This window comes from Taudactylus pleione, unplaced genomic scaffold (assembly GCF_031769625.1).
Source record: "Taudactylus pleione unplaced genomic scaffold, aTauple2 ptg000037l, whole genome shotgun sequence".
In the NCBI taxonomy this organism is placed as follows: domain Eukaryota; kingdom Metazoa; phylum Chordata; class Amphibia; order Anura; family Myobatrachidae; genus Taudactylus; species Taudactylus pleione.
Window position 1 is genome coordinate 20,699,636 of NW_028284439.1, and position 25,409 is coordinate 20,725,044.

Genomic DNA, 25,409 nt, shown 5'->3' on the forward strand with positions numbered 1-25,409 from the left:
TACGACAGCAGTCATCCTGAAGCAAAACGTATAACTGAGGCCTTGACTGCTATGTTGGTGTTAGACGTGCGTCCGGTATCCGACATTAGTGCAGTGGGATTTAGACAATTGATGGAGGTAGTGTGTCCTCGGTTCCAAATCCCGTCTAGATTCCACCTGCATCCTCAAAGCAGCAGCGACAAGCGTGCGTCTGTCTGTTAAAGGGTGGTGACACCCTCAAAGTGTTCTACACAAACAATTAAAATATTGTTCTTTTTTTTTCGGTCTTTGTGAAATGTGTGGGCTGTAGCCGCACCTGCATCCTTAAAGCAGCAGCGACAAGCGTGCGTCTGTCTGTTAAAGGGTGGTGTAACTCTCAAAGTGTTCCAAAAAATAAAAAACTATTTTTTTAATGTGTTTGTGACTTGTGTGCGATGTAGCCACACTTGCATCCTCAAAGCAGCAGCGACAAGCGTGCGTCTGTCTGTTAAAGGGTGGTGACACCCTCAAAGTGTGCTACAGAAACAATTAAAATATTGTTCTTTTTTTTTCTGTCTATGTGAATTGTGTGGGCTGTAGCCGCACCTGCATCCTTAAAGCAGCAGCGACAAGCGTGCGTCTGTCTGTTAAAGGGTGATGACACCTCAAAGTGTTCTACACAAACAATTAAAATATTGTTCTTTTTTTTTTCGGTCTTTGTGAAATTTGTGGGCTGTAGCCGCACCTGCATCCTTAAAGCAGCAGCGACAAGCGTGCGTCTGTCTGTTAAAGGGTGGTGACACCTCAAAGTGTTCTACACAAACAATTAAAATATTCTTCTTCTTTTTTCTGTCTTTGTGAATTGTGTGGGCTGTAGCCGCACTTGCATCCTCAAAGCAGCAGCGACAAGCGTGCGTCTGTCTGTTAAAGGGTGGTGTAACCCTCAAAGTGTGCTCCACAAACAATAAAAATATTCTTTTTTTTTTCTGTCTTTGTGAATTGTGTGGGCTGTAGCCGCACTTGAATCCTCAAAGCAGCAGCGACAAGCGTGCGTCTGTCTGTTAAAGGATTACATCGGTGACAGCATCCAAGTAGGCATGTCAGACAGTCCGTACCTGTACTGGCAGGAAAAAGAAGCAATTTGGAGGTCCCTGTACAAACTGGCTCTATTTTACCTGAGTTGCCCCCCCTCCAGTGTGTACTCCGAAAGAGTGTTTAGTGCAGCCGGGAACCTTGTCAGCGAAAGGCGTAGGAGGTTGCTTCCACAAAATGTGGAGAAGATGATGTTCATAAAATGAATTATCAACTCTTCCAGGGAGACCAGCCTCCAGAACGTACAGAGGGACCTGTGGTTCCAGCAGGGACGAATTAATACTCTGTGAGGATGAGGATGTACACACTGAAGAGGGTGAGGAATCGGTGGATGAGGAGGATGAGGATGACATCTTGCCTCCGTAGAGCCAGTTTGTGCAGGGACACATTAATTGCCAGCTTGTTTTGTGGGGGCCCAAACGAACCAATCATTTCAGCCACAGTTGTGTGGCAGACCCTGGCGCTGAAATTATTGATTTGTTAAAGTGTGCATGTCCTGTTTATACAACATAAGGGTGGGTGGGAGGGCCCAAGGACAATTCCATCTTGCACTTCTTTTTTTTCTTTGCATTATGTACAGTTTGGGGCCTAGTTTTTCTAACTGCCATCCTGTCTGCCACTGCAGTGTCACTCCTAGATGGGTCACGTGTTTGTGCCGCCCACTCGTGTCGCTTAGCATAGTCATCCAGCTACCTCGGTGCAACCTTTTGGACATGAAAACACTATTGTGAGGTGTGAGGTGTTCAGAATAGACTGGAAATGAGTGGAAATTAAGGTTATTGAGGTTAATAATAGCATAGGAGCAGAGAAACCAACAAATTCTGTGATTTTAGCTGTTTTTATGCTTTTTTAAAAAAAAATACAGATCCAAAACACAAAACCCAGAACCCAAAACACGGAAGGGTGGTTTTGGCAAAACCAATCCAGATCCAAAACACGAAGAAAGATCCAGATCCAAAACCAAAACACAAAACACGAAAAGTGGCCGGTGCACACCCCTAAACTGTTCATATCTAAAATTTTAATGACATAAGAGTACTTATTTTGGTATTACTCCTAATACTGTAAATCACGTCATCTGGAAGACTCATCAAGATGTCTTTATTACTAACATTTTAGTTACAATTTATAGAGAAGGAGTTAACATATTTAAGGGTCTCTCATCTAGGTATTAATGACATGTAACAACAATACTGCAGGCTGAAAACCAAAGTGGGATCTAATTTTCACATCTACGGTATGTTTATTATACTTCATTAATCTGACAGAAAAAATTGTCGTATGAAGATCCATTGTAGTTTTATTTTTTATTCTGCAGCTTCAAAACTGCATAGAGCAACAATATCTAGAGCTCTATATCACTAAATTATAATCTCTAAAAGTTAATAATAACAGTGACCATGTTTTTATATCCTGACTATAGGAAACACATCTCTGATTGGAATGCAAAGATTTCTAGTTCTACCAAGGCACAAATATTCAACCATAAGTTACTCATAGAACCCAGAAATGATCTCTGATTGGTCTTCTGCAAGTTAGTAATAACAAATGTTTAATTGTTTGTAATGGTAAATGCACATTTACATGTTTGCACCATTGGTGCTCCATTTAAGAGCACGTCGTAACAGCTTTAGCACTCTTTTTTAAAGCTAAAAGGGGTTACTAAGGGATGTAGTCAGGATCCCAGCGGTGACCATCCCGATGGTCACAATAACGGAAACAGAATCCGACAGTCAAAATATTGACAAATCCGGATGGTGTGTATTAGCGTTTGGTTTAAGTTTAGAGTTAGGGTTAGACACTAGGGGGAGGGTTAGGGTGCCAAAGGAGTTGGTTAGTCTGCAGGAGGGGTGGGTTAGGTTTAGAACACTCACTAAAAGTAGTCGTCATTTTGACTATCGGGATTCTGCTGCATTGTGACCATCGGTATGGTCACCACCTGGATATCGTACCTGCCCCGTTATGACATCAGTTTATGACTGTCTATTCTGTTGATAGCAAAAAACAGTATTGTTCCCATTGCAAAAGGGGGGGGGGGGAGGATGTCCAGCAAAGCCTTTCCAGCTTCAGCGGAGCCTTCCAGTCTTTGCAGAGTCCCTACCAGATTGTTACACAATGCATGTGCACAGGCGGTCATCACTCATGCACATTAGTCAGCAAACCAGCGCCGACAGCATTCAGCTGCCAGCAACACAGGAAAGGACACAGTAAAGAAGGAAGACAGCGAAGGACAGGTTGGGTATGGGATCCCAGTGTAGGTAAGGTAAGTACTGTTAACGCTAATCTCAACTCCTCCCCTAAACCTAACCCTCCCTCCCTGGTGCCTGAACCTAACCCCCCCCCAAGTGCCTAAATCTAGCATCCCCCTCCCCGAACCCTAAACCTAACCCTCCCCCCTTAGTGCCTAACCCTAACCCTCCCCCTAATGCCTAACCCTAAACCTAACCCCCGATACTTTCCTTTGGGATGCCGGCAGTCAGGATCCTGGAGCCAGGATCCAGAAGTTGTCGGGATTTCGGCACAGGTATTTAAACCATCAGCATCCCGCTGGCTACATCCCGCTCTGGAACTAGCCAAACAGGTAAGGTATGGTAAATACTGGCGGTATATTTGTGAGTATCAATGATGCTAAAAGAAAAATGCTGGCGCCAATTAGTACCATTAATAATGGAGCCTTTGTAGATGACATCCAATGGCAATGGAAAGAAACAGAGTATATTATTACTAGCAGGGCTGTAACTGGCTATGAGAGACTGGTGTCACTGCACAGAGCGCAGCGCTCTGTGGGCGGCTCCACCGACCATACACGGCCCCTGTATCTGGCTAACAGGGTGCCTGGAACAGCACTCTGCAGCCAGAATTGCAGTTGCAGTGCCACCTGGAGTGTCCTCTGGATGCTCCAAATGGCAGACTTCAGCCATAACAGCCCCTTGAAGCATCCGTAGGGTGCTCCGAGCAGCGCAGGTTGTTCCGGTTAATTGTGGCCCCATTCCCAATGTATGATGTCATGTACTGAGGGGTGCCTGACACTCCACTAAACTCCAGTAGCAACAGAAACTGTTCTAATGTTTACAATACATAAACTACAGTAAATACACAGTAATTACAGTAAACATTACCTAAATCCAATGATGCTTTCTCTGGAATTTTTACAGCCTTTGTGCTTCTCTCAGCCTCAGATTTCATGAAATCAGACTCATCAACCTTCTTTTTAATGGATTGTCCTTTGGAGGCTTCACCCTTAAGAGCAGATTCTGACTTTTTCCCTTTACTCTGAGTTGGTGGAATGGGTTCACTCAAATCAAGAAGGTCCAGCCCTGGTGATAACACTGTCAGGGATACAAGTTATGAGATTTATGTGTCTGACAGAAAACTGTTTTTAAATGAAGAAAAGATAACGGTGCAAAACAAACAAGCTAGATATTTTTAAATATAGTTGAGACAGGTTTAATTTATGTAAAGAAATCTGTGACAGTTACATAAAATTATTTATTGTTTATATACAGTATACAATGGTAATGTCATTTATAGATGATGTTCTGAATTGATATGCTGAAAGTCCTAAGAACTAAAATACTGGAACAAGAATGCTTTGCAAATGTGCAGCTACAGTATTTAGGGTTTGCAGCATTTTTTGACAGCTTGCCCTTTGTCAGCAGGGATGGCACAGGTTTCTTGATACACAAGAAAAATATGCCACTCACAAGCTCTTATACTCTATCACAGTGACTGCCCATCTTCTTTTCAAATGCCTTAGCTGTCATAAGAAGTATCACCAAGTTAGGATGTACAGTCCTTTTAAATGTTATCCTTTTGTGTGTTCTTAAATAAGTCTAATGGGAAATAAAGAAGCAGAGAACCTTGTAGCTAGTTGTAGTCAGGGGCACACTGAACAACCAATTCTGCTATATACTGAGAAGCTGGAAGAACAAATTGTATTCAGTGCTGGACTTGTATCCCCAAGCCTTTTGGTCTTTCCTGTCATTGTGTGCCCCAACTCTTATTGGGGTAGATTTACTAAAGCTTCTAAAACAGACAAGTGGTTGTTTTGCCCATAGCAACCAATCAGTATCTGTCTATCATTTTCAAGAATGCAATAGAGAAATATTAGCTAGAATCTGATTGGTTGTTTTGGGTAACACCACCACTTGTCTGTTTTAGAAGCTTTAGTAAATCTACCCCTTAGTAACCAAACATGGTGTGCTTTTGCGTAAAAACTAGTTTCTAATGAATAAAATAATAAAATAAAGCTAACAAGAGATTAATTTACATTAATTTCACCAGAAAGTGGTCAGCATCACTCCCGTGGTCCCGCCACTGTGTGGTAGCAATGCAGCAATGCCATCATATCAGATATTGGACAATCTAATATTATTGTGTGTGGCTGAATTGTGTCATGTGTGGCCATTTTAAATGTTCCTTTATTTATCAACTGTCCTGTTCATCGCTGTTACATATTCTTCAGTAATGATCACTTAATCACTAATCTCATTAATTATTGAGGTGCACTACAATTTGCAAATGCGTTCCACTATATTTCTTACATTGAAAACTATGTAACCCATGACATCTCACTCAGGACTGTGCTTCTGTGCTACTTCATCTCCGTCCTTTAGGCTGGAAGGACGTGTCACTGAGAGTCTCCTGACTATACCAGGGCAGAGCCTCCCCTGTCATACTCCTGAGATTTGATGTAAAATTGATTAGAATAATACAAAGAAGATATATATAACTTATAAACTTCTTCTTTGTTTATTGTAATCATTTCTATAGTTAACACTCACCAGCTTTGTGGAGCTCTCTGGGACTGCAGGGAGACAAGAGATAGGATAGCAACAGCTCAGCCTCGCTTCTGTATAGTCAGACACTGCTTGCACAGCTGGGGGGGGGGGGGGGGGCACACCAAGGGCAGTAAGCTGCACAGAAAGAGAGCTAATAGAGGCATGCTTCTGAGTATGGAGATCGTGCCTTGAGCACTGATGGACATTTTGGATGTTTCATGTGAAGATTAAGTGCAATGCAGTGTTTACAGATCGGAGCTCAGTCAGCAGAAGCAAGAGAAGACACAGTAATGCAGGTAGGAGAATCAATGGACCCTGAAGCTTAGTGCAGTTAGGGGAGAGTTACAGTGAGTAGGAGTCAGACAGGTTCCCAGCACTCAGACCCATCCCCATCTCCATGTTTGCCTCCCCAGCCACTGACCTCACCGCATGTCACTGGACTATAACTATAGAACCTGCACCACCACCGCTGTACTTAAAGTACCAGCATGCATACTTCACTGCCCCTACTGTATGTAAAGACACAGGTGTGTGCTCCTGTAAATGTTCCTGGCTAGATCTGATGTACACATCATATATTGCACATACTTACCTACTCTCCCCAGAGTTGCGGAAGGCTCCCGATACTTCGGGTAACCCCCCGCACCCTCGAAAGAGTAAGCATATCTCCCGCATCCTGCCCACTTCCTAGTGACTATAGTCTGGCCCCGCCAACCAAAGATGAGAGCAGCAGGTCCTTTCCAGCTAGGGATGGCCATCGGTGTGGTTACCATCGATGTCAAAATAAAATAGCAAGTAGCCATTGATGGCTACAAACTATGCAATGGATGACCATCGATGGTTTTACCAAGCAATGGTCATCCCTGATTTTTGACTGATTGGCCCATGGGCCAATCAGAACCTGAGGCTTTGTGGGTGCCGGGGGCGGGGCTATGGTCCATGTCCTGGCACTTTGTGAAAAAAAGAACCCATTCAGTTATGCTTATGCATCGATGGAGGGAAACCATCTGGTTCTCCCCCATCGATGGCAAAAGCATTCCACATCGGCCATAAACCACTGAAAAGTCGGTAAGTGTGATACTACATTGTATACCTTCTATATACTTGGTGCATTAAGCCTGTGTCACCCTGTAAGATTGTTCCTCATGGTAAATAAACCTAAAACCTGGTTAAGTGATCTACTGAGTGGACTACCCTTCATCACACACCACACTACAGCCACCTATACCACCTATAGGATCTGCCAATAGCCTAAAGGGGAGTTTCTAGGGAACACTTGAAAGTTTGGAAGCAAGAGGAATGTATCATTGTACGAGGGAAGGTTTTTCACAGAGTTGACAAAGCAGAAAATGTAGTCTTACCACTGGCAGCCAGTATCACCAGAGTGCTAAGTATAACTCAGATGCCCCAGTGAACTACTCTTAATTAATAGCAGTGATAACGCGAGAGAACACTCGCCTTATTACCACAGATTTGCTTATACATTTCTGAGTTTTAGGTGGTGATAGGACATACAACATACCTGCCTTCCCTCCCGATTCAGCCGGGAGCCACCCGAAAATCGGGTGCCATTCCCGGCCTCCCCGGAAAGGCAGGTAAGTCTCCCGGCAGCCGCCGACCAATCCGGCTTCCCATGCACTAATAAGTGAGGGGGCGGTGATGCAATTCTCGCTGAATCGCATAATTTTAGCCCCGCCCCCTGCTTCACAATGCCGGTAGTCTCAGCATTGTGTAGCGGGTGCGGGGCCAAAATGACGCGATCACGTGGCCACGCCCCTACCTTCGCCCATAAATGCCAGCCAAGCTCCCTTGAAGCCTCCCGAAAGGGGCAGCTAGAAAGTCGGCAACCCTGACATGCCAGTTAAAATGGCATAAAGAATTCAGGGTGAGATGTGTTTCTATAGGATCCCCATATGTAAGAATAGGGTCTGCAGCAAATATTGCATGACCATATGCAACAAGCTCCAGACAGCATAACTTTCCAGAGCTTGTACCTGATAGCTAACGCCGTCATTAGATGGTCTGGGTTATTGTAGCCTATGGACTTCTTTCCTGGACCAGGACATCTGGTCATCGCACATAATGACAAATATTTTCATAAGCAGATGGACGGGGGCGGTCAGGCAGCAGAGAGAGGTCACATATGAATATGGACGGAGATCTGCCTTTATTTCTGACCACATAATGCCGCTGCATCTGCGGCTGATTTGCTTGTGACTCTGAATCAGCCCCTGTGTATTTATGGTGCAAAATATGTGTGCGACATAAAATTATTTCAATTTCTCATATTAGCTTACTATTTATTATTTCATTCCTTTCAGTGGACCTGGCTATTTATTTTCCTACTTATTGTATTCTGTTGGATTCTTATCAATACCAATAAGTTACTGTATGTATACAGGATCTCGCTTGTCTTTGAAATGCAGACTAAACACAGCGAACAGACTAATCTTTATACGTTACTCAAATTAATGAGTAATGTTCATCACTGGATTACATTGTAATAACCTAAATAGACATGTAGGATGGAGGGGGATGGAGATTCAAAGTCTGGTTGAACTAGTTTGTGAATATGGAAATCTTTAAACTGTGCTTTCCAAAGTGCAAGTGTTTGGATGGAGAGCTACAGAGTGTGCTACAATATACAGTATGTAGCTATCCATCTGGATCCAGACAGATCTTGGCATCCTAAGGTATATGAAAGCAGAACACACTCTTGCAGACTCTGAAAACAGCTGGTCTTGGTCATTTAACACGTCACGGTATGGTAAATTCTATCAAAATAATTGTGTGATTACATGGCACAGTTTTCATTAATTCATGCAAGCTAAACAAGTGCTCTTTCATCTGTGTTAGCAAATCTAAGCTTATTTTAACATGTCAGTACAAAGTATCTCTATTTACCAAATCCCTCAGGGACCAAATCACGCTTCCAATCCAATCTGCCTTGCACACTATTCCAGTGATTACTGGGCTATACTACATGAAGCTCTGCAAACCACATCCTACAATACAATGCCCAGTGTGTGTAATACTTAATATATCTGCAAATAAATCCTAATTCATTAAGATTATTAATTATAAGAATTTGTAAGAAGAAAGTACTCAGTGAAATATATTCCATTATATAACCATGAACTGGGAAGTCCAAGCTGTTCCCTAATACTTCTGCGTCTTAGGTACAAAAGACAAACATTTGTGTTAAGGTGAGCTTGTGTGGCTGGATGGAATTGAATCCACTCTCCATTACCCAATATGCTTATTTTTTTTCTCCACATTTTTCAATGGGAATTCTAAAGTGATTATTGACTACAAATCACTTTATAAGCTTTGTTTATGACAATGTTTGCATCAGTGACTGAAGAGATGTATATACACGATGACTGATAATGACAAAAGGTGGAATGAAGCTACAGTATGTATGCAAGAAATGGGATGCATGAAAGCGAAAAGAACTGGAAGGCAAACTGCAGTGAATCGCGGAACCGTGAGGAGGGGGCGATGCGGTTTCGCATCATTTAGCCCCCCCCCGAACTGAGCCGCTATTCCCGGCAATTATCTTCACATCCTGCCTACATCACTAGGAAATGTGTGGAATGTGGAAGATCCGGACACTCTTCCGGGAGTATGGGGGGCTACTCGAAAATTCCGGGGCCTCCCTCAACTTCCAAAAGAGTAGGTAAGTATGACCTGTGTGTAAATAGTGTATGTGTACAATTATGTGTGCAAAATACAGTTCAACTGTAAAGATAAAACAGCACATCTCATTGTATGCTATTACTTATGCTGGGTACACATACACATTATGCAATATGTCGGTCAATCAGCAGACATATGGCATTGTGCATTTGTTTGTGTGTACAGAAGATATGTCTGTGAACGACGTTGTTATATACAGATATATCGCATTGAACCTGCAGCACAGCCGATGCCGATATATCATGCAGATGTACAGTATCTGTACATCTGGCTGTCCCAAGAAAAGCCGACAATGACGTCACTACCAGTTCCTGTGACCAGATATGTCGGACTGTGCATTGGTAAGTGCGTATGCATAATATTGTTTGTGCATACCACTTACCAAACCATTGGATTATTGGCCCATGAGGATTACAATTTAAATTCTTAGGAGTTCTGCATAATACATAAGCATGTGAATACTGAGTACCCACTGATTTAGAAGGATTTTGCAGTGTTTTTTTTGTTATAGTAGAAGGGCTTTTCATGTTTGTTTAATCCACCACACACATAATGGCTGTGCACTCACCTCACCCGAATACACATTGTAGGAATCACTGTTCACACTAATGCACTCAACTCATGTGCAATGACGCAAACACATTTAGATTAAAGCAATAGGATAAAAGGGAACATAAAGAGCATGTCCAAATGGAATAATAAAGTCATACAATGTTATTACAAAGGATTTACATGTATATTCTCACTTTAGGCGATGAAAAAGACATAGGGCCTGATTCAGACCCGGTCGCAAGCACTGAGCGCTCGCAACTGGGTCGATGGTGGCCCACAGCACATGCGCACGATGGAGCCGGCTCCGTTGTGCGCATGCGCGAGACCCGGCTAGCGACGGGCACTCCGTCGCTCCGGGTCTCGCACCAAAAGGGGCGAGCTGTCGATGTTCAGTGACAGCTCGCCCCCTTTGGTGGGCGGGCCGGGCTGGTGGGCATGAGAACGCCTGCCATTTGGGGGCGGCCCCACTGACATCACAAGTGATGTCAGTGGAGAGCTTCCGGCTCTGTTACAGCCGAAAGCTGTCTGGGGCTTGCGATGAACAAGACCCTACCACCTGTCTCGTCTCAAGCCCGATGGTCGCGATGGTCTTGACCATCGCGACCATCATCATGGCCGCTCGCTATAGCTGTGGGTGGCCACCCATAGCTATGCGAGCGGCCGAGAGGCCGCTCCAAAAAAAAAAGCCCGGTCCTGATTCAGAGTGAGTGGATCTGAATCAGGCCCTTATGGCATTTGATCTTCTACATGTGCTGCTAGTTATTTTAGCTAAACCCCCCAGAAAATACCAATGGATCCATCATTGAAATAACTATTCCAATAATCTCCAAATGGACATGGCAGAATGAAATAAAACATAGTTTAAAAAAGATTAAAAAGGTTTATCCATTCTTATTACCACAATATTAATATGTAACCAATGAGTAGGAGTTTATATGAGGAGCCACTATTTGTCATTGTGAGTACAGGCTTCAATAAATAAATATACAGATATGTCCTCATACACCTAGCCTCAATATACCATGTGGCGTGAGACTTCTAGCACGAGTGAGCAGCGTCTTATTCACACTGCAGACACAGCGAGACACTACTTATCAGGGACCATGGTCTGTGACTTTAACCGCACAGGATTTAAATATGTACAAAGTCGCAGATAAAGCATTACGGAACTTGGCTTAAGAAAAGGCCACAACCGCTGCATAGTAGCACTCCGTATACAGATTTAGACTCATTCGCGCACAAATATACAAGTGTCGCCTATCAAATTAATCAGTGCAGTCTCATTAGGCAGTTGTCACATCGCATTGCGACAAAGATGCACATTTGAGCAAAAAAGATGCTCGCTACAAGTCGAGTTACGCGGGACCTGGTGCGCCAAGAAGGGCTGTTTTGTGCGACTTTGAGAGTAGTGTAGGAGGACACATCTGTATAAAAAGGAACAACATTGTGTAGAAACATTGTATAAAACTAGTGATAAAATAGTTTTTTCGGAACTGCTCCTGTTGCCTCATTCTAGGGGAGATCACCGATAATCACTCAACTTCGTAAAAATCGGCATTGCATCCATCACTAAATCATGCCCTAATTGAACTTCCAGGAGCCAAGTCTGAAGGATACTTACCAGGACTTGCTTTCCTTGACATGGCCAGAGGCATTCATCCTAAAGTGCAAAACAGCTGGGTTGCATCTTTACCCTTTAGAACCCACAGATGTCACCTACCTAACAACAGAGAACAAATACTTAAATGCTTCTCTACACTTAAATGCATCTTTCACAGAAAAGCAGAGATGAAAGATAATTTCTTTACTTTCATGGGTAAAATATTTGAGAACTGTCACACTGAGATAGCTCCCATCCTCAAAGATACAGAGGAATATTGGTACCGGCCAATGTTTAGAGTATACCAACCTGAGACACCAGATCAGATTAGAGTTGCTTCTGATTCCAGTGCCAAGTTTGAAGGTATCTCCTTAAATCATGTTCTCCTGACAGGACCAGACCTTAACAACAAACTTCTCGGAGTACTCATACACCTCCGAAAGGACTCCATTGCATGCACTGCTGACATTCAACAAATGCTCCCTTGATTCCTCGTTAAGGAAAAAGACAGGAATTTCTTAAGATTCCTTTGGTTCAGAGATAACTTCCCTTCTAAAGACATTGCAGAGTACTGCATGAGGGTACACATCTGTGGTAGCAGCACATCTCCCCGGAAGTCACTGTCTATGCTCAGGAGGGTGAGCTAGAATATGGTCCATATGTTAGACAACTTATAGCAAAAGATTTCAATGTGAATGACTGTTTAAAATCGTTGCCAATAGATGAGACTATAATCGGCCCCCCTCAAGAAAATTCTTGCCTGTTTAAATCACAGGTTTCACAAAATAGCTCCCAACAGCGAAGGAGTAATGGAAGTGTTTCCTTCCCAAGATCATACTAGTGATTTAAGAGATTTGGATTTAGGAACTTATTCTCCACCAGCTCAAAACTGCATTAGGCTATAGGACTTAAAATCGGACTCCTCTACCTTCCAAGCGAACAGTGGAAAAAGGCCCTTCACTCGTAGAGGAGTCTTGTCTACTACAGTCAGGGCCAGATTAAGGGGAGGGCGACAGGGGCGGTCGTCCTGGGGCCCCCACCATTAGAGCACGCAGGGGGGGTTCTCAGTACCTAGAAACCCCCCAATGGACCAATCCTCACCGTTGCCAAAATGGGGGCGGAGCCAAGATGACAAGCCCCGCCCCCATATGACCCACAAATCGCGGCATTATGGCGCAAGGGGCCTAATGGAGTGATCAGCAGCTGCATAGAATGCAAGTGTGCATATGTACTGTTTTATTATATATGTATATGTATGTGTTTATGTATATATGTGTATGTGTTATTGTATATACAGAATGTGTTAGTGTGTGTATATTGTGTATGTGTGTGTATATATGTGTATGTGTTCTTGTATATACAGTATTTGTTAGTGTGTGTATACTGTATATGTGTTAGTGTGTATGTATGTGTTAATGTGTATATATGTGCTAGTGTGTGTACTGTATATTGTGTATGTATATGTGTTAGTGTGTATGTGTGTGTATACTGTATATGTGTGTGTTAGTGTGTATGTTATATAAAATATATATGTTTGCTACATATATATTATGTGTGTGTGCCTGTGGCGGGGGAGGGGGGAGGCTCTATGTGGCTTGATGGGGGCCCTCACAACTTAGTTGCCCCAGGGCCCCCGCGAGCCTTAATCTGGCCCTGACTACAGTATAAACAGCTTGAATGACCCCTTAGAATTTGCAGCTCCAGTCACTATCCACGGTAAAGCCCTGCTCAGAGAACTAACCTGTCAGTCATCCGACTGGAATGACCCACTGACTCCACAGAAAAGAGTTCTGTGGAAATAGTGGAAGAGCTCTCTATCTACCTTATCTAACCTTTATATTACACGCCCATATGCTCCTGTGCCTTCTACATAGGTACAAAATCAGGGGCTATGTGTATTCTCTGATTCTCACAGTCAAGAGATGTTGTATATCTTAAGTCGTGGACATTAAAAGACAAAGGGCCTGATTCACTATGGTAGGGCCATAACTAGGGTAGTGTGACCTGTGCCATGGAACAGGGCACTGCAGGGCAGGGGGCACTGTTTGGGCCTTTCAATTTTCCTGTTTATTATCGTTCTCACATGTAGCTTCCTCTTCTTTTATCCCCAGCATCTCCTGACCTCCCCTATCTCTTCCCTGGCACTTCCCCATGAAGACATGGCCCTTTTTCAGGTGCACTATCTTATGTCCCTATTTAAAAAAAGGGGGGGGGGGGCACCAATGCTCTCTCTGGCACAGGGCACCAAAAAGCCTAGTTACGGCTCTGCATTATGGATCGCAACTGCAATTACGCACACAGACGGCCGATTGTTGCGTTCTGTGCATGCATATGCATCGTAGTGTGCGAAGGCTTCACTATGATCACACTGAGATCGCAGACACTATGCAGACCCATCGCAGAGTGATTGACAGGAAGTGACTGGGTGGTGACGGGAGGGGTTTTGCTAAACGCGGGTGTGTCAGTACATTTGAATGCAGTTACAGAGGCATGAATAAATTAGCGCCACTGCGATGGTATATGCAGCTTGAGCTCCCACTGCATACGATGAGGTTAGCAATTTCTGAGAAAGTTCTGACCTTGTGCAATTGTGCATTAGGCTATGATGGTACTTGATGTTACTGATGGTTTTGCTGTTTTGCTAATTATTATGGATGTGAGTAAAGGGAAGTGGGTGTCCTTGTGTTAGTCTACGACGGCATTGCGATTGCAGACATTAGCATATTTTCGCAGTGGGTCTGTGTGGGTAATTGCAGCTGTGATCGCACTTGCAATCCGTAATGAATCACGCTAAATGTCATATTGGATTTGTTATGGGCAAAGCAAAGTTAGCACCATATCCAGAGGACACAGGGCCTGATTCAGAGCCGCTCGTTAGCGGCCGCTTGTTCGCTCCGAGCGATGTTCGCATGTCTGCGCATGCGTATGGGTTGTAATGCGCATGGGCCAACCAGTCAGTGTGGTCGGAATTCATGTGCTCGCAAAATAGCGAATGCCTGCTAATTTGAGTGACAGAATGAGGCGTTTGTGGGTGGTAACAGGGGAAGGTGCTTGAAAACGGGGAGTGGTGATCCGAACGCAGGCGTGCCAAACAGTCAAAACGGGCGTTTTAAGGGTGTGCATAATTAACAAAGCAGCGTCATCGACCACGTCACTTGGTTGTCTTTTAGCCTGAACTGTTCGCATGATTGCGGTAGGAAAATCCAACCACAAGCACTGCAAGCAGTTCAGATGCCTTTCGATGTACTCGATTAATCAAATAAATAGCGGAGATGACGTAGGATGCGAGCGGCCAGGGGGCGTCTTTACAAAATAGCGAGCGCATGTTTCGTTTGCTCGCTCAGACATAGAGGCGTCAACAGACCGCAAAGAGCGAGCGCTCAATTTAAATAGCCGGCCCCTTTTTCTGAACGAGCGAGCGCAAATAGCGTCCGGCTCTGAATCAGGGCCACAGTACCCAGACGAGAACTTTGTGCTGCAGTACTAGCTGTATAAATACCTAATTTCATCAGAGTTGCCATTTGAGTTTACAGAAACAGAGTTCTACACAGACAGTAATGTAGTGATAGGCTACATTTGCAACAAGACCAGATGATTCTATGTTTATGTCAACAACCGGGTGGTACAGATCAGGAGATCCACCAATTCAAAACAGTGGCACTATGGGGGTCATTCAGACCCACTCGCGAGCGGCAGTACGCTCGCAAGTGGGTCGATGGTCCCCACTGCGCATGCGCACGACGGAGGGAGCTCCGTCGTGCGCATGCGCGAGACCCGGTGAGCGAAGGACTTTCCATCGCTCCGGGTCTTGCACCAAAGGGGGCGTGCTGTCGATGTTGATTGACAGCACGCCCCCTTTGGTGGGCGTTCCGGGGGCGTGCCTGCCAGACGGAGGCGTTCCTATGGGAACGCCTACCGTCCGAAGCCGGCCCCACTGACATCACTAGTGATGTTAGTGGGAGTGATTTTGGCTCTGATAGAGCCAAAATCACTCCTGGCCTTGCGGTTGAGAAACCCGACCACAGGGTTTCACTCCCAAGTCCGATGGTCGCGATGGTCAAGACCATCGCGACCATCTTGTTGGACACTCGTATATGCCTCAGGAGACCCCAAAGAAAGCACTTTCATTTTGAGGGTGAAAAAAAAAAATTGGGGATACAAAGTTAAAAACTAGCAAACTACAATCTAGGGGGGTCCCCAAGTATGCCCCAGGTATTTTTTTCATTGCAGGTGTTTGCGGCAGGTGGATTTTTCAAGTTTTTTAAAACTTCACTTTAGCAACTTTTAAATATGCTCACCCCCATTTTCAAGTGCCCAAAATTTGCTGGGACTACTTATTTTCTGCAAAAAAACTTCTAAATACTATTCTTCACCACCTTCCCAAATCCCCAAAATAGCAGCTATTGAGCCCGTTTAAAGACCCCAAAAACCTTCAGCAGGGCTAATCGGGGTATCCAGAGTGATCTCCCATGTCAGAGCATCTTTTTGGGGGTGTTAGGGTGATTTCCCCAAAAATCAGCAAAGTTTTTCGCTGATTTCACATTCGCCGAATGCCGTTTTCGATGATTTCATATTGAATACGTGTATAATGTGGGGCGCGCCCGATACTTTTTTGCCGGCAAAAGCTCCGATGTGCGGCGAAAAATTCGACCCTCATAGACGGCGAAGTTTACATTTCATATTGAATACCCCTGAAAGACTTTTTCAAATATCAATGTAGTCATGCTGAAGTACAAAGCCTTGCAAACACCTTCTGGGACAACTGGCAATCTTTACCTTGCAGTCAAGGTACAAGTGGCAAGTTTCCAAACCTAATTTAAAACCTGATGACATTGTGCTTGTCAGAGATTGCCAATCACGACGCAATGAATGGACCTTAGTTCTTGTCACTAAAACATTCCCAATGTTAAGGTCCTACACACAGAAAACGGAGTTGCAGATGCACTATGCGATCATTACTGTTCACATTTAAATGTATTTTATAATTAAATATAATTTCAGAGGTACAGTAGTTAGCATATCAGTGGCCAATGATATGGACCTGCCCACCATCGTCAAGGTCACCTCATTGAGCAGGTCCATAACACACTGGGGTTCACATCTGGGATGCAGGGCACCCCAAAAGACAGCCCAGCCAAAGACCTCCCCAGGGCATCACACTAAAAACAGAGTGACAGTGAAGTGTTATAAAGTATCAAGTGTGTAAAAGTAGCTAATGTGTTAAAATAGTAATAAAGGTAACAAACATGTGAAAAAATACATGCATAATAAACAAACATGAAAAGTGATATACAAAGTGACTATGGGGGTCATTCAGACCCACTCGCGAGCGGCAGTACGCTCGCAAGTGGGTCGATGTTCCCCACTGCGCATGCGCAAGATGGAGGGAGCTCCGTTGTGCGCATGCGCGAGACCCGGCGAGCGACGGGATTTCCATCGCTCGGGGTCTCGCACCAAAGGGGGCGTGCTGTCGATGTTGATTGACAGCACGCCCCCTTTGGTGGGCGTGCCGGGGGCGTGCCTGCCACACTGAGGCGTTCCCATGGGAACGCCTACCGTCTGAAGCCGGCCCCACTACATCACTAGTGATGTCAGTGGGAGTGATTTTGGCTCTGATAGAGCCAAAATCACTCCTGGCCTTGCAGCTGGGAAACCCGACCGCAGGGTTTCCCTCGCAAGTCCGATGGTCGCGATGGTCAAGACCATCGCGACCATCTTTTTGCACGCTCGTATATCCTGTGGGTGGTGACCCACAGCTATACGAGCGTCCAGGAGGACGCTCCATTTTAACGGAGGAGGGCCCTGATTCAGAGCGAGCGCTCTGGTCAGAGCGTCCGGCTCTGAATCAGGGCCAATGTGTATTAAGTGGTGATGCCCTGAAGAGGTCCAGCCAGAACAGCTCAGGGGGCCACATACACAAACACTCGCCCCAAATAAATTGACACTATATCAATATAAATACCTTTAAAATAACTTTAAAATCTCATCATGATGGCACATTTCATTACTATTAGGGTGTGCAGTCTAGAGCCCATCCCTATACTCTATATTATGTGTATTTACATTTTAAACACACATCTGAAGCCTGAGATTGCTCCAGTCTAGATTTGCACCCCTCGCCAACCTCCCCATATATGTTTTAAAGCAGGGACCTAGCATTTGACTGCACCAGGTAACAGGCATAATCCAAAGTAAGTCTTATTTATATTGTTATAGTGTCAGTCTGTTTGGGTGAGCATTTGGGCGTGGGCTGGACCTCTTCAGGGCATCACCACTTAATACACATAGTCACTTTGTATATCACATTTCATGTTTGTTTATTATTCATGTATTTTTTCACATCTATTTTTACCTTTATTACTATTTTTAACACTTATTAGCTACTTTTATACACCTGATACTTTATAACACTTCACTGTCACTCATTTTTTCATGTGATGCCCTGGGGAGGTCTTTGGCTGGGCTGTCTTTTGGGGTGCCCTGTGTCCCAGATGTGAACCCCAGAGTGTTAGGGACCTGCTCAATGAGGTGACCTTGATGATGGTGGGCAGGCCCGTATCATATGCCACTGATATGCTAACTACCTCTGAAATTATATTTAATTATAAAATACACTTAAAAGTGAACAGTAATGTATATTTTTTTTAAATCTCAGCATGATAGCACCTTTCATTACTATAAGAGTGTGCAGTCTAGAGCACCTCCCTATACTCAATGTTAAGGTCTGTAAGGTCGAGGTCAAGATCTGCAAGCAGAGAGAGACTAATTTGTTTTTATTGAAAAGTAGGTGTGGTTATTCTGTCTGTCAACTTATACGCAGGACAAAGGTTAGTTTATAGAGAGGACAGAACAGAGAACATGACAATTATGTGGCAGCAACTCAATGCTTAGAAACATTTAGAAATGGTCAATTAAGCATTGTTTAAATGCTGCAGGCTACCTAAGTATTGTTGCTGTCCATCTGCATTTCGATATGGCCACTGTTTACCCATCTTCTATTGGTTGCTTCTAGCAGGTTAATGGTCCATGTCACAAAGCATGCGTCATCTCAAGCTGGTTCCACCAACATGACAAAGCACCTTTGCTTGTGGGGGAATTGTATAGTATATAGTAATGTATTAACAAAAATGCTATAACAGTAAATGCCCGTAAGTGGATGTGAAGATCCTCTGGCTTTTTTTTTTATCAATTATTAGGACTTGTATTCTCAGGTTTCAATGTTTTGTCTATACTTGGAATTCAACTGTACTAATTGCTGAAAAATTGCTAAATCATCTACTTTACCCAGGCTCCAGAATATAAGAATATAAGATTGTATTGTATTTCAGGGGTATAGAGACCCTTGCCTTATTTTTGAAGTTTATTTTTAAATAGACCCTTGCCTTATTTTTGAAGTTCCAGTTGGAAATAGAGTGAAAAGTAAGAGACTAAACCATCTCGCTATGCTTGCTTTACTCCTTGTAGAAAGTAGATTGGAACACTATGTTTTGTCAATTCTCACATAATTGCTGTCATTCAGCGAAGCATAAATATTTTTCTTTAAACCTCATGATTCCAATTTTGTACAGGCCATTTTTCTCAGATGGATAGGAGTAAAGGATGCCAAAATAGATGACTCTATCCCAGAGACAAGTGTTGATTACAGTATACAATTACCTGCTGTATTTGAAGTTACTGGCCTGGCCTTTGCTTCTGATTTGGTTTCGCACAGAAAGTCATCAATAGATGGGCTGAGAAGAGGCCTGCTCTCTTGTTGTTCATTCACCAGCTGGAAATTGAAAAGAAAAATAACTAAAACCAAATAATGAAAAAGGCTCCTAGTAATCACTGGCTGAACCCACCAGAAGATAGAAATTGAGCTGTGCCTGAAAAGAAACATATCTAGTTCCCTGTGTCACCTGCATGTTTTGGGATTCTTTAATACAAAAGATAATTATTAATTCTGCTGTGATGTGCTGTGAATTACTTACTGTTATTTACATTGCTTGATAAGTATGTAATCAGAGTCTAGCAATCTAATCAATATTAAAGAATAAGTAAAGAAAAAAATAATTGGGCTAAACTAAAGTGTATAGTATATATATATATATATATATATAATATATATATATATATATATACATATACTATATATATTTAAACATACACTATCTTTATTAAGGTTCTTAACATTTAGGTAATGGGACGTACAAACATGAGGATGGGAAGAAGCATGTATAGAACATACTGTACTGACTCCCGCACTGTCACTCTCTCATGTGCATCTCTAAAAAGGATGGAAGGGGTCACAGTTCATACCAACTGTCATTACATCGCTACAGGATGACATCATTTTTATTAGCAGGAGATTGTATTACATGGATTAGGTAGCATCCATAAGTTTCCTGGCTATTACTAACTGCAAGTAGCCCTGGTGGATTACAATGGGAAAAGTGCTTAGTGGGGCTAAATAAATGTTCATAAATAAATAAGTAAAGCTATCAGATACAGACAACTTGCTTACAATATTCACTTGCTGCAAAGTTCTATTGTCATGAACATGCCTTGAACATGCCTGTTATCATATAAAGTTACAGCCATCAGCACTTATAACGTCAGGATGGCTTGCATTTAATAACAGACAGGAGTACTGAAAGATGCAAGTATGTGCGAATCATACCCTATAAAATGATAAATGCAAACCTATACAATTACTTAAAGGCGATGCCTACCAAACACTATTTTCTTGAGGTTAAGCACTTTGCCCCCAATTATCTAGACAGGGGACCATTTAAATTTAACTAATTAATTAATAATTCTAGTATTGTGTATTATAGCAGATGCATATATTTGTTATATAGAATATCCTGTTCTATATTCTTCTGCAAACTAGCAGTGGCAAGAATGTGTCCTAAACTGTAAAGACAAGTTTTATCTGGATTAAAGACTCAGAGCATGTAATGATGGTTTCTGAGAGACATCACAGATTGAAAACATGGATTGAATGTGTTCTTATGGCAGGCTATTTTTAGAATTGATGATCACTATCTAAGTGAGACATTTAAGTTGTATCTAAGTAGCAAACCGGCAATGTCAAGAAATCTGTCAGAGAAGAGGAATGTCACATGAGACAGCTGAGGGTCAGCCAATGTAAGAAACATTGAAGAAGTGAGCAACTCTTTGACACGTGGTTTGGCAACGTAATCCAAATGGATCAATATGTCACCATTGTCAGGCTCTGCCGGAGCAAAGGAAAGCCAGTGCAGAGCATAAAGGAAACGGTGCACCAGTTTTTAGACAGTAACAGCTCCACGCTGTAGAGAATTCTCAGTGGAAATGTTTGTCCTTAGAAAAGTCCTTATTTTTCAGCACTGTCCAACTGTGCCATCCTTTTTAGTCAGTATATCTAATAGAACTTTTACAGACTATTCTTATACCCTGGACAATGGCCATTATAATTTAGCATTAATTGAAAATGATTGTTTATGTTCATAAAATATACATTATAGCCAAGTTTAGTAAACATATCATTATGAGGGGTTTAGCATTCATAGATCTGCTGAGGCTGCATGACATGATGACATCACTGGTCCAGTGTCCTATCTGTTATTAATATTATCACATGTGCACAGTGTGTTTCTATATTTATTGTCAATGTGTTATGTTATTGAAGACATATATTGTAGGTAAAGATATTGTTTTATATATGTGCACTGTGTTGTGGACTACAGTATTGATATGGGGACTTTTAGGTTGGAAACTGCAAGGGTTGTATATTAAGAGGTAGAAAGGACTGATTGAGTGTGGTATAGAGGACACAAGGAAAAGGATGTGAGTAACTAAAGATACTAATAGGAACTGAGGGCCTGATTCAGAGCCGGACGCTCTGAATCAGGGCCATCCTTCTGTTTTTTTAGAGCGGCCTCCTGGCCGCTCGCATAGCTGTGGGTTACCACCCAAAGCAATAGTGAGCGGCCTGGAAGACAGTCGCTATGGTCAAGACCATCGCGACCATCGGGCTTGCGACGAGACCTTTGTGGTAGGGTCTCGTTGCCGCAAGCCCAAGAGTGCTTTCGGCTCTAACAGAGCCAAAAGCACTCCCACTGACATCACTTGTAATGTCAGTGGGGACGGTCCCAGACGGTAGGCGTTCCCATGGGAACACCCCCGTCTGGGCAGCCACGCCCCCAGCCCACCCACCAAAGGGGACGTGCTGTCACTCAACATCGACAGCACGCCCCCTTTGGTACGAGACCCGGAGCGACGGTTTGCCCGTCGCTATCTGGGTCTCGCGCATGCGCACGACGGAGCCTGCTCCGTCGTGCGCATGCGCACTTCGCCACCATCGACCCATAGCGCTCGCGAGTGGGTCTGAATTAGGCCCTGATTCCCTCCTATTTAAGGTTTTTATAGGTGATGCTTTACTTAACATACCGTATATCAACAGAGCAAAGGGAGAAAAAGCAAAGAGAGTAAGAAAAAAAGGGAAAGAAGACAGGAAAGGAAGTGAAGAGGGAACGAATAAATGAAATTAAGGCCTGAAAAGGTAGGGAAGTGAAGGAAGGAATTAAAAAAAAAAAAAAGGAAATGGAATAAATGAAGAAAGGAAAACAAATTAAAGCATATTATCTGTTATTGTTAAGGCGCCACAGTGCTGTACAAGGAATGTACATACTGTAGTAACAGTGTAACTTTACATGTCATAAGAACAGTATGCAGTAGTACTGTATAAGCAGACATATCTTGAATCAACAATAAAATGGCGATGAGGACATGAGGTGACTGTAGGGTGACTCACTATCTTATAGGGTAAGCATTGGTAAGTCACAGGGAGGGGGTGCTGTGATGAGCCAAGGTAAGGGCATACAAACAGTATCAGAGTCATTGAATGGACTGGAAGACAAGGAGCACTGACTTGGTGAGGGAGTGGGCTCCAGAGGAGAGGGGAAGAAGTCTTGGAGGCCAGCATGAGAGGTGGTAACCAGAGTGGAGGCGAGGCAACAATGAGTGGAAGAGTGGAGGGCAGGGGAGAGGGTGTGGACAGAAATGAGGTTAGAGATGTAGGAAGGGGAAATATGGTAAAGAATTAAAGGTAATTGGAATACACATATTTATTTATATCATATTTCAACTATTTTTATTCCTAAATTAATATTTACAGTGAATATAATGCATGATATATTATTTCTGCAGACTACTATAGCCCCAATCATTCAGGGATCCTATAGTTTCCCCAAGCCTATGTGGAGCTGATGTGCAGTGTACTTAATAGAAGGTAAAACAAAGGAGAGGGTAAAACTAATGTTATGAGCAACAGGCACACTTTAATAGATAAATATTGCAAATAACTGTGCACTTATGCAATACAATATATGTACAAAATATTTAATCTATTCTGTACATTGGGCCCTAGTAATTAGATTTTGCACATACTGTATAATGCAACATTGTCCAAGTTGTTTTTCGAGGGGTCTAAGGGATCTATTCATGATGTTACTTCTAACTTGCCACGTACGCCAGAGCAATTCATCATTGCTCCGATGCTTGGAAAGCTGATCCGAAAATCAGCTGTCCCCGCAATTGGCTTCACTTCTTCTTTCAGAGCAGTGAATCTTTTCATTGCTCCTTTTGGAGCAGTGAGACAAGTGCGCACAAGAACCCCTACGTCCAGTGGAAGGAGCCGGACAGGGGCAGAGGGACCCGAAAGGATCTGAAGATGGCGAATGCTCCCGCAATCCAGAGCTTGATTAATTCTGTCCCCATACTAGTGTATCGGGACAGCGGGCCATTTCGTGAGAGGAAGGTAAGTAGGAATATCTGTAATATATCCTGCTTTACCTTCTTAATGAATGGCCCGATAACTTAATTTCTACAATTGCAGGGGAAAATGCTTTTGTAGAAATTGAGTGTTGACGAGAAGCCCCTAAGTGAGCAGATGAAATATATTCCTGGGATATTCTTGGGGTAGATATGAAAAAAGATATTTTATTTATAGAAAAGCATGTAACAATATAACTGTAATCTTTTTAAGGATTTGCTTTTCTGAGCTGATTAAGGGCCTGATTCAGAGCCGGACGCAATTAGCGCTCGCTCGTTCAAAACAAGGGGGTGGCTATTCAAATGAACCTTTCGCTCTTTGCGGTCTGTTGCCGCCTCTATGTCTGAACGAGCGAACAAAACATGCGGACGTTTATTTGAAAAATACGCCCCCTGGCCGCTCGCATCATGTCCGCTATTTATTAGATTAATCGAGTACATCGAACAGCTTATGAACTGCTCGCTATTCTTGTGGTTGGTTTTTGCTACCACAATTTTGCGAGCAGTTCTGGCTATAAAATAACCCAGTGACGTGGTCAATGACGCTGCTGTTTTAATTATGCACACCCATAAAACGCCCGCTTTGACCTTTAAGCACACCTGCGTTCTGATCTCCACTCCCCCGTTTTCAAGCACCTTCCCCTGTTACCACCCACATACGCCTCATTCTGTCACTCAAAATAGCAGGCATTCGCTATATAGCGAACAAACGATTTTTGGCCACACTGACTGGTTCGCGCATGCGTATTAAAAACCGTACACATGAGCAGATGGGCGAACATCGCTCGGAACGAGCGTACTGCCGATTACGAGCGGCTCTGAATCAGGCCCTAAATTTTTATATTTACTCAATAAATGTATTGTTAAGTTATAGTTTAAAACACTGACTACTTACAAAAAGTAAAAATAAGGTGACAGCCTGTTACTTTTTAAACCATGCATCTGAATTGTTGTCAGTGGTAAACAAAATTTTGTATTCAAAGACCTTCCTTCTAGAATACAAACTTTGTCCAACACATTCTTTCCATACATGTTAATGTGATTGAACAACATGATTTTTAAAGAACATAACTCTGAGCCCCTGAAAGAAGAACGGTTTGTGTGGGAGTAATGGTGCATAACACGGTCAGATTTTTCTTCAGATTTGAACAATAACGATTTAAAAAATTGTTCAATCTTTCATATCTGAAGGAAAATCTGACATATCTGACATGTCTGAACGATGAACGATGCGCGTTCCCGATGGTCAGATAACTATATCTTACATCTGATGTGTTTGCAGTCAGATTTGGATGATTCCATTAATTTTAATGCAGTAAAAAAATCGTTCGTAGTTCAAATCGTTCAAATCGTTGGTCAAATCGTTCATCAAATTGTTCAGATCGTTCAATCGTTCATCTGACACATCTGACAAATCTGACCGTGTGTATGCACCTTAAAGCTCTACATCATTAAATGTTGTTGCTTATAATGTAGCTTATGCTTGGAGTTATCGCTACAAGCTTTATAGGAGCATTCACACTAGGCGATATGCTCCCTGAGCGATATCGTCTAGTGTGTCCCCGTCAGGGTGTGCTCAAGTCAGTCATAACGATATCGTTCAGCGCCGGGCTCTCTCCCTCATTCCCCAACATGCAGCAACCTGACGACATCGTCAGGTTGGCCTGCATGTTTACTCGATGAACGATAATGACGAACGACCCGCGGAAACGTGCGTCATCGTTATCGTTCATCGTTTTGGTGTTAAAAATGGACGATTAAGTGGACGACTGAACAATAATGATATTGTTATCGTTCAGTCATCCACTTTAATTGCCCAGTGTGTACGCACCTTAACAGTTCATTGGACTTTTGGCAACAAAGTATTTCTTTGTCTTTAGAATTCTTATGTGAAAATGACTTGTATAAATGTATTACTTATCCATATTGAA

The 25,409-nt window shown here is 43.0% G+C and overlaps 1 protein-coding gene across 1 annotated transcript in view; it reads right to left on the reverse strand.

Moving 5' to 3' along the window:
* The window catches only part of PEX5L (peroxisomal biogenesis factor 5 like), a 101,673-nt gene that overhangs the window by 65,924 nt on the left and 10,340 nt on the right, over positions 1–25,409 (reverse strand). Inside the window, exons 2-3 of the mRNA XM_088452345.1 lie at positions 19,339–19,450; positions 4,170–4,379 (exon numbers count right to left, since the gene is read on the reverse strand). Coding sequence (XP_088308471.1) covers positions 4,170–4,379; positions 19,339–19,450 — 322 coding nt within the window. The remainder of the gene's footprint in view (positions 1–4,169; positions 4,380–19,338; positions 19,451–25,409) is intronic.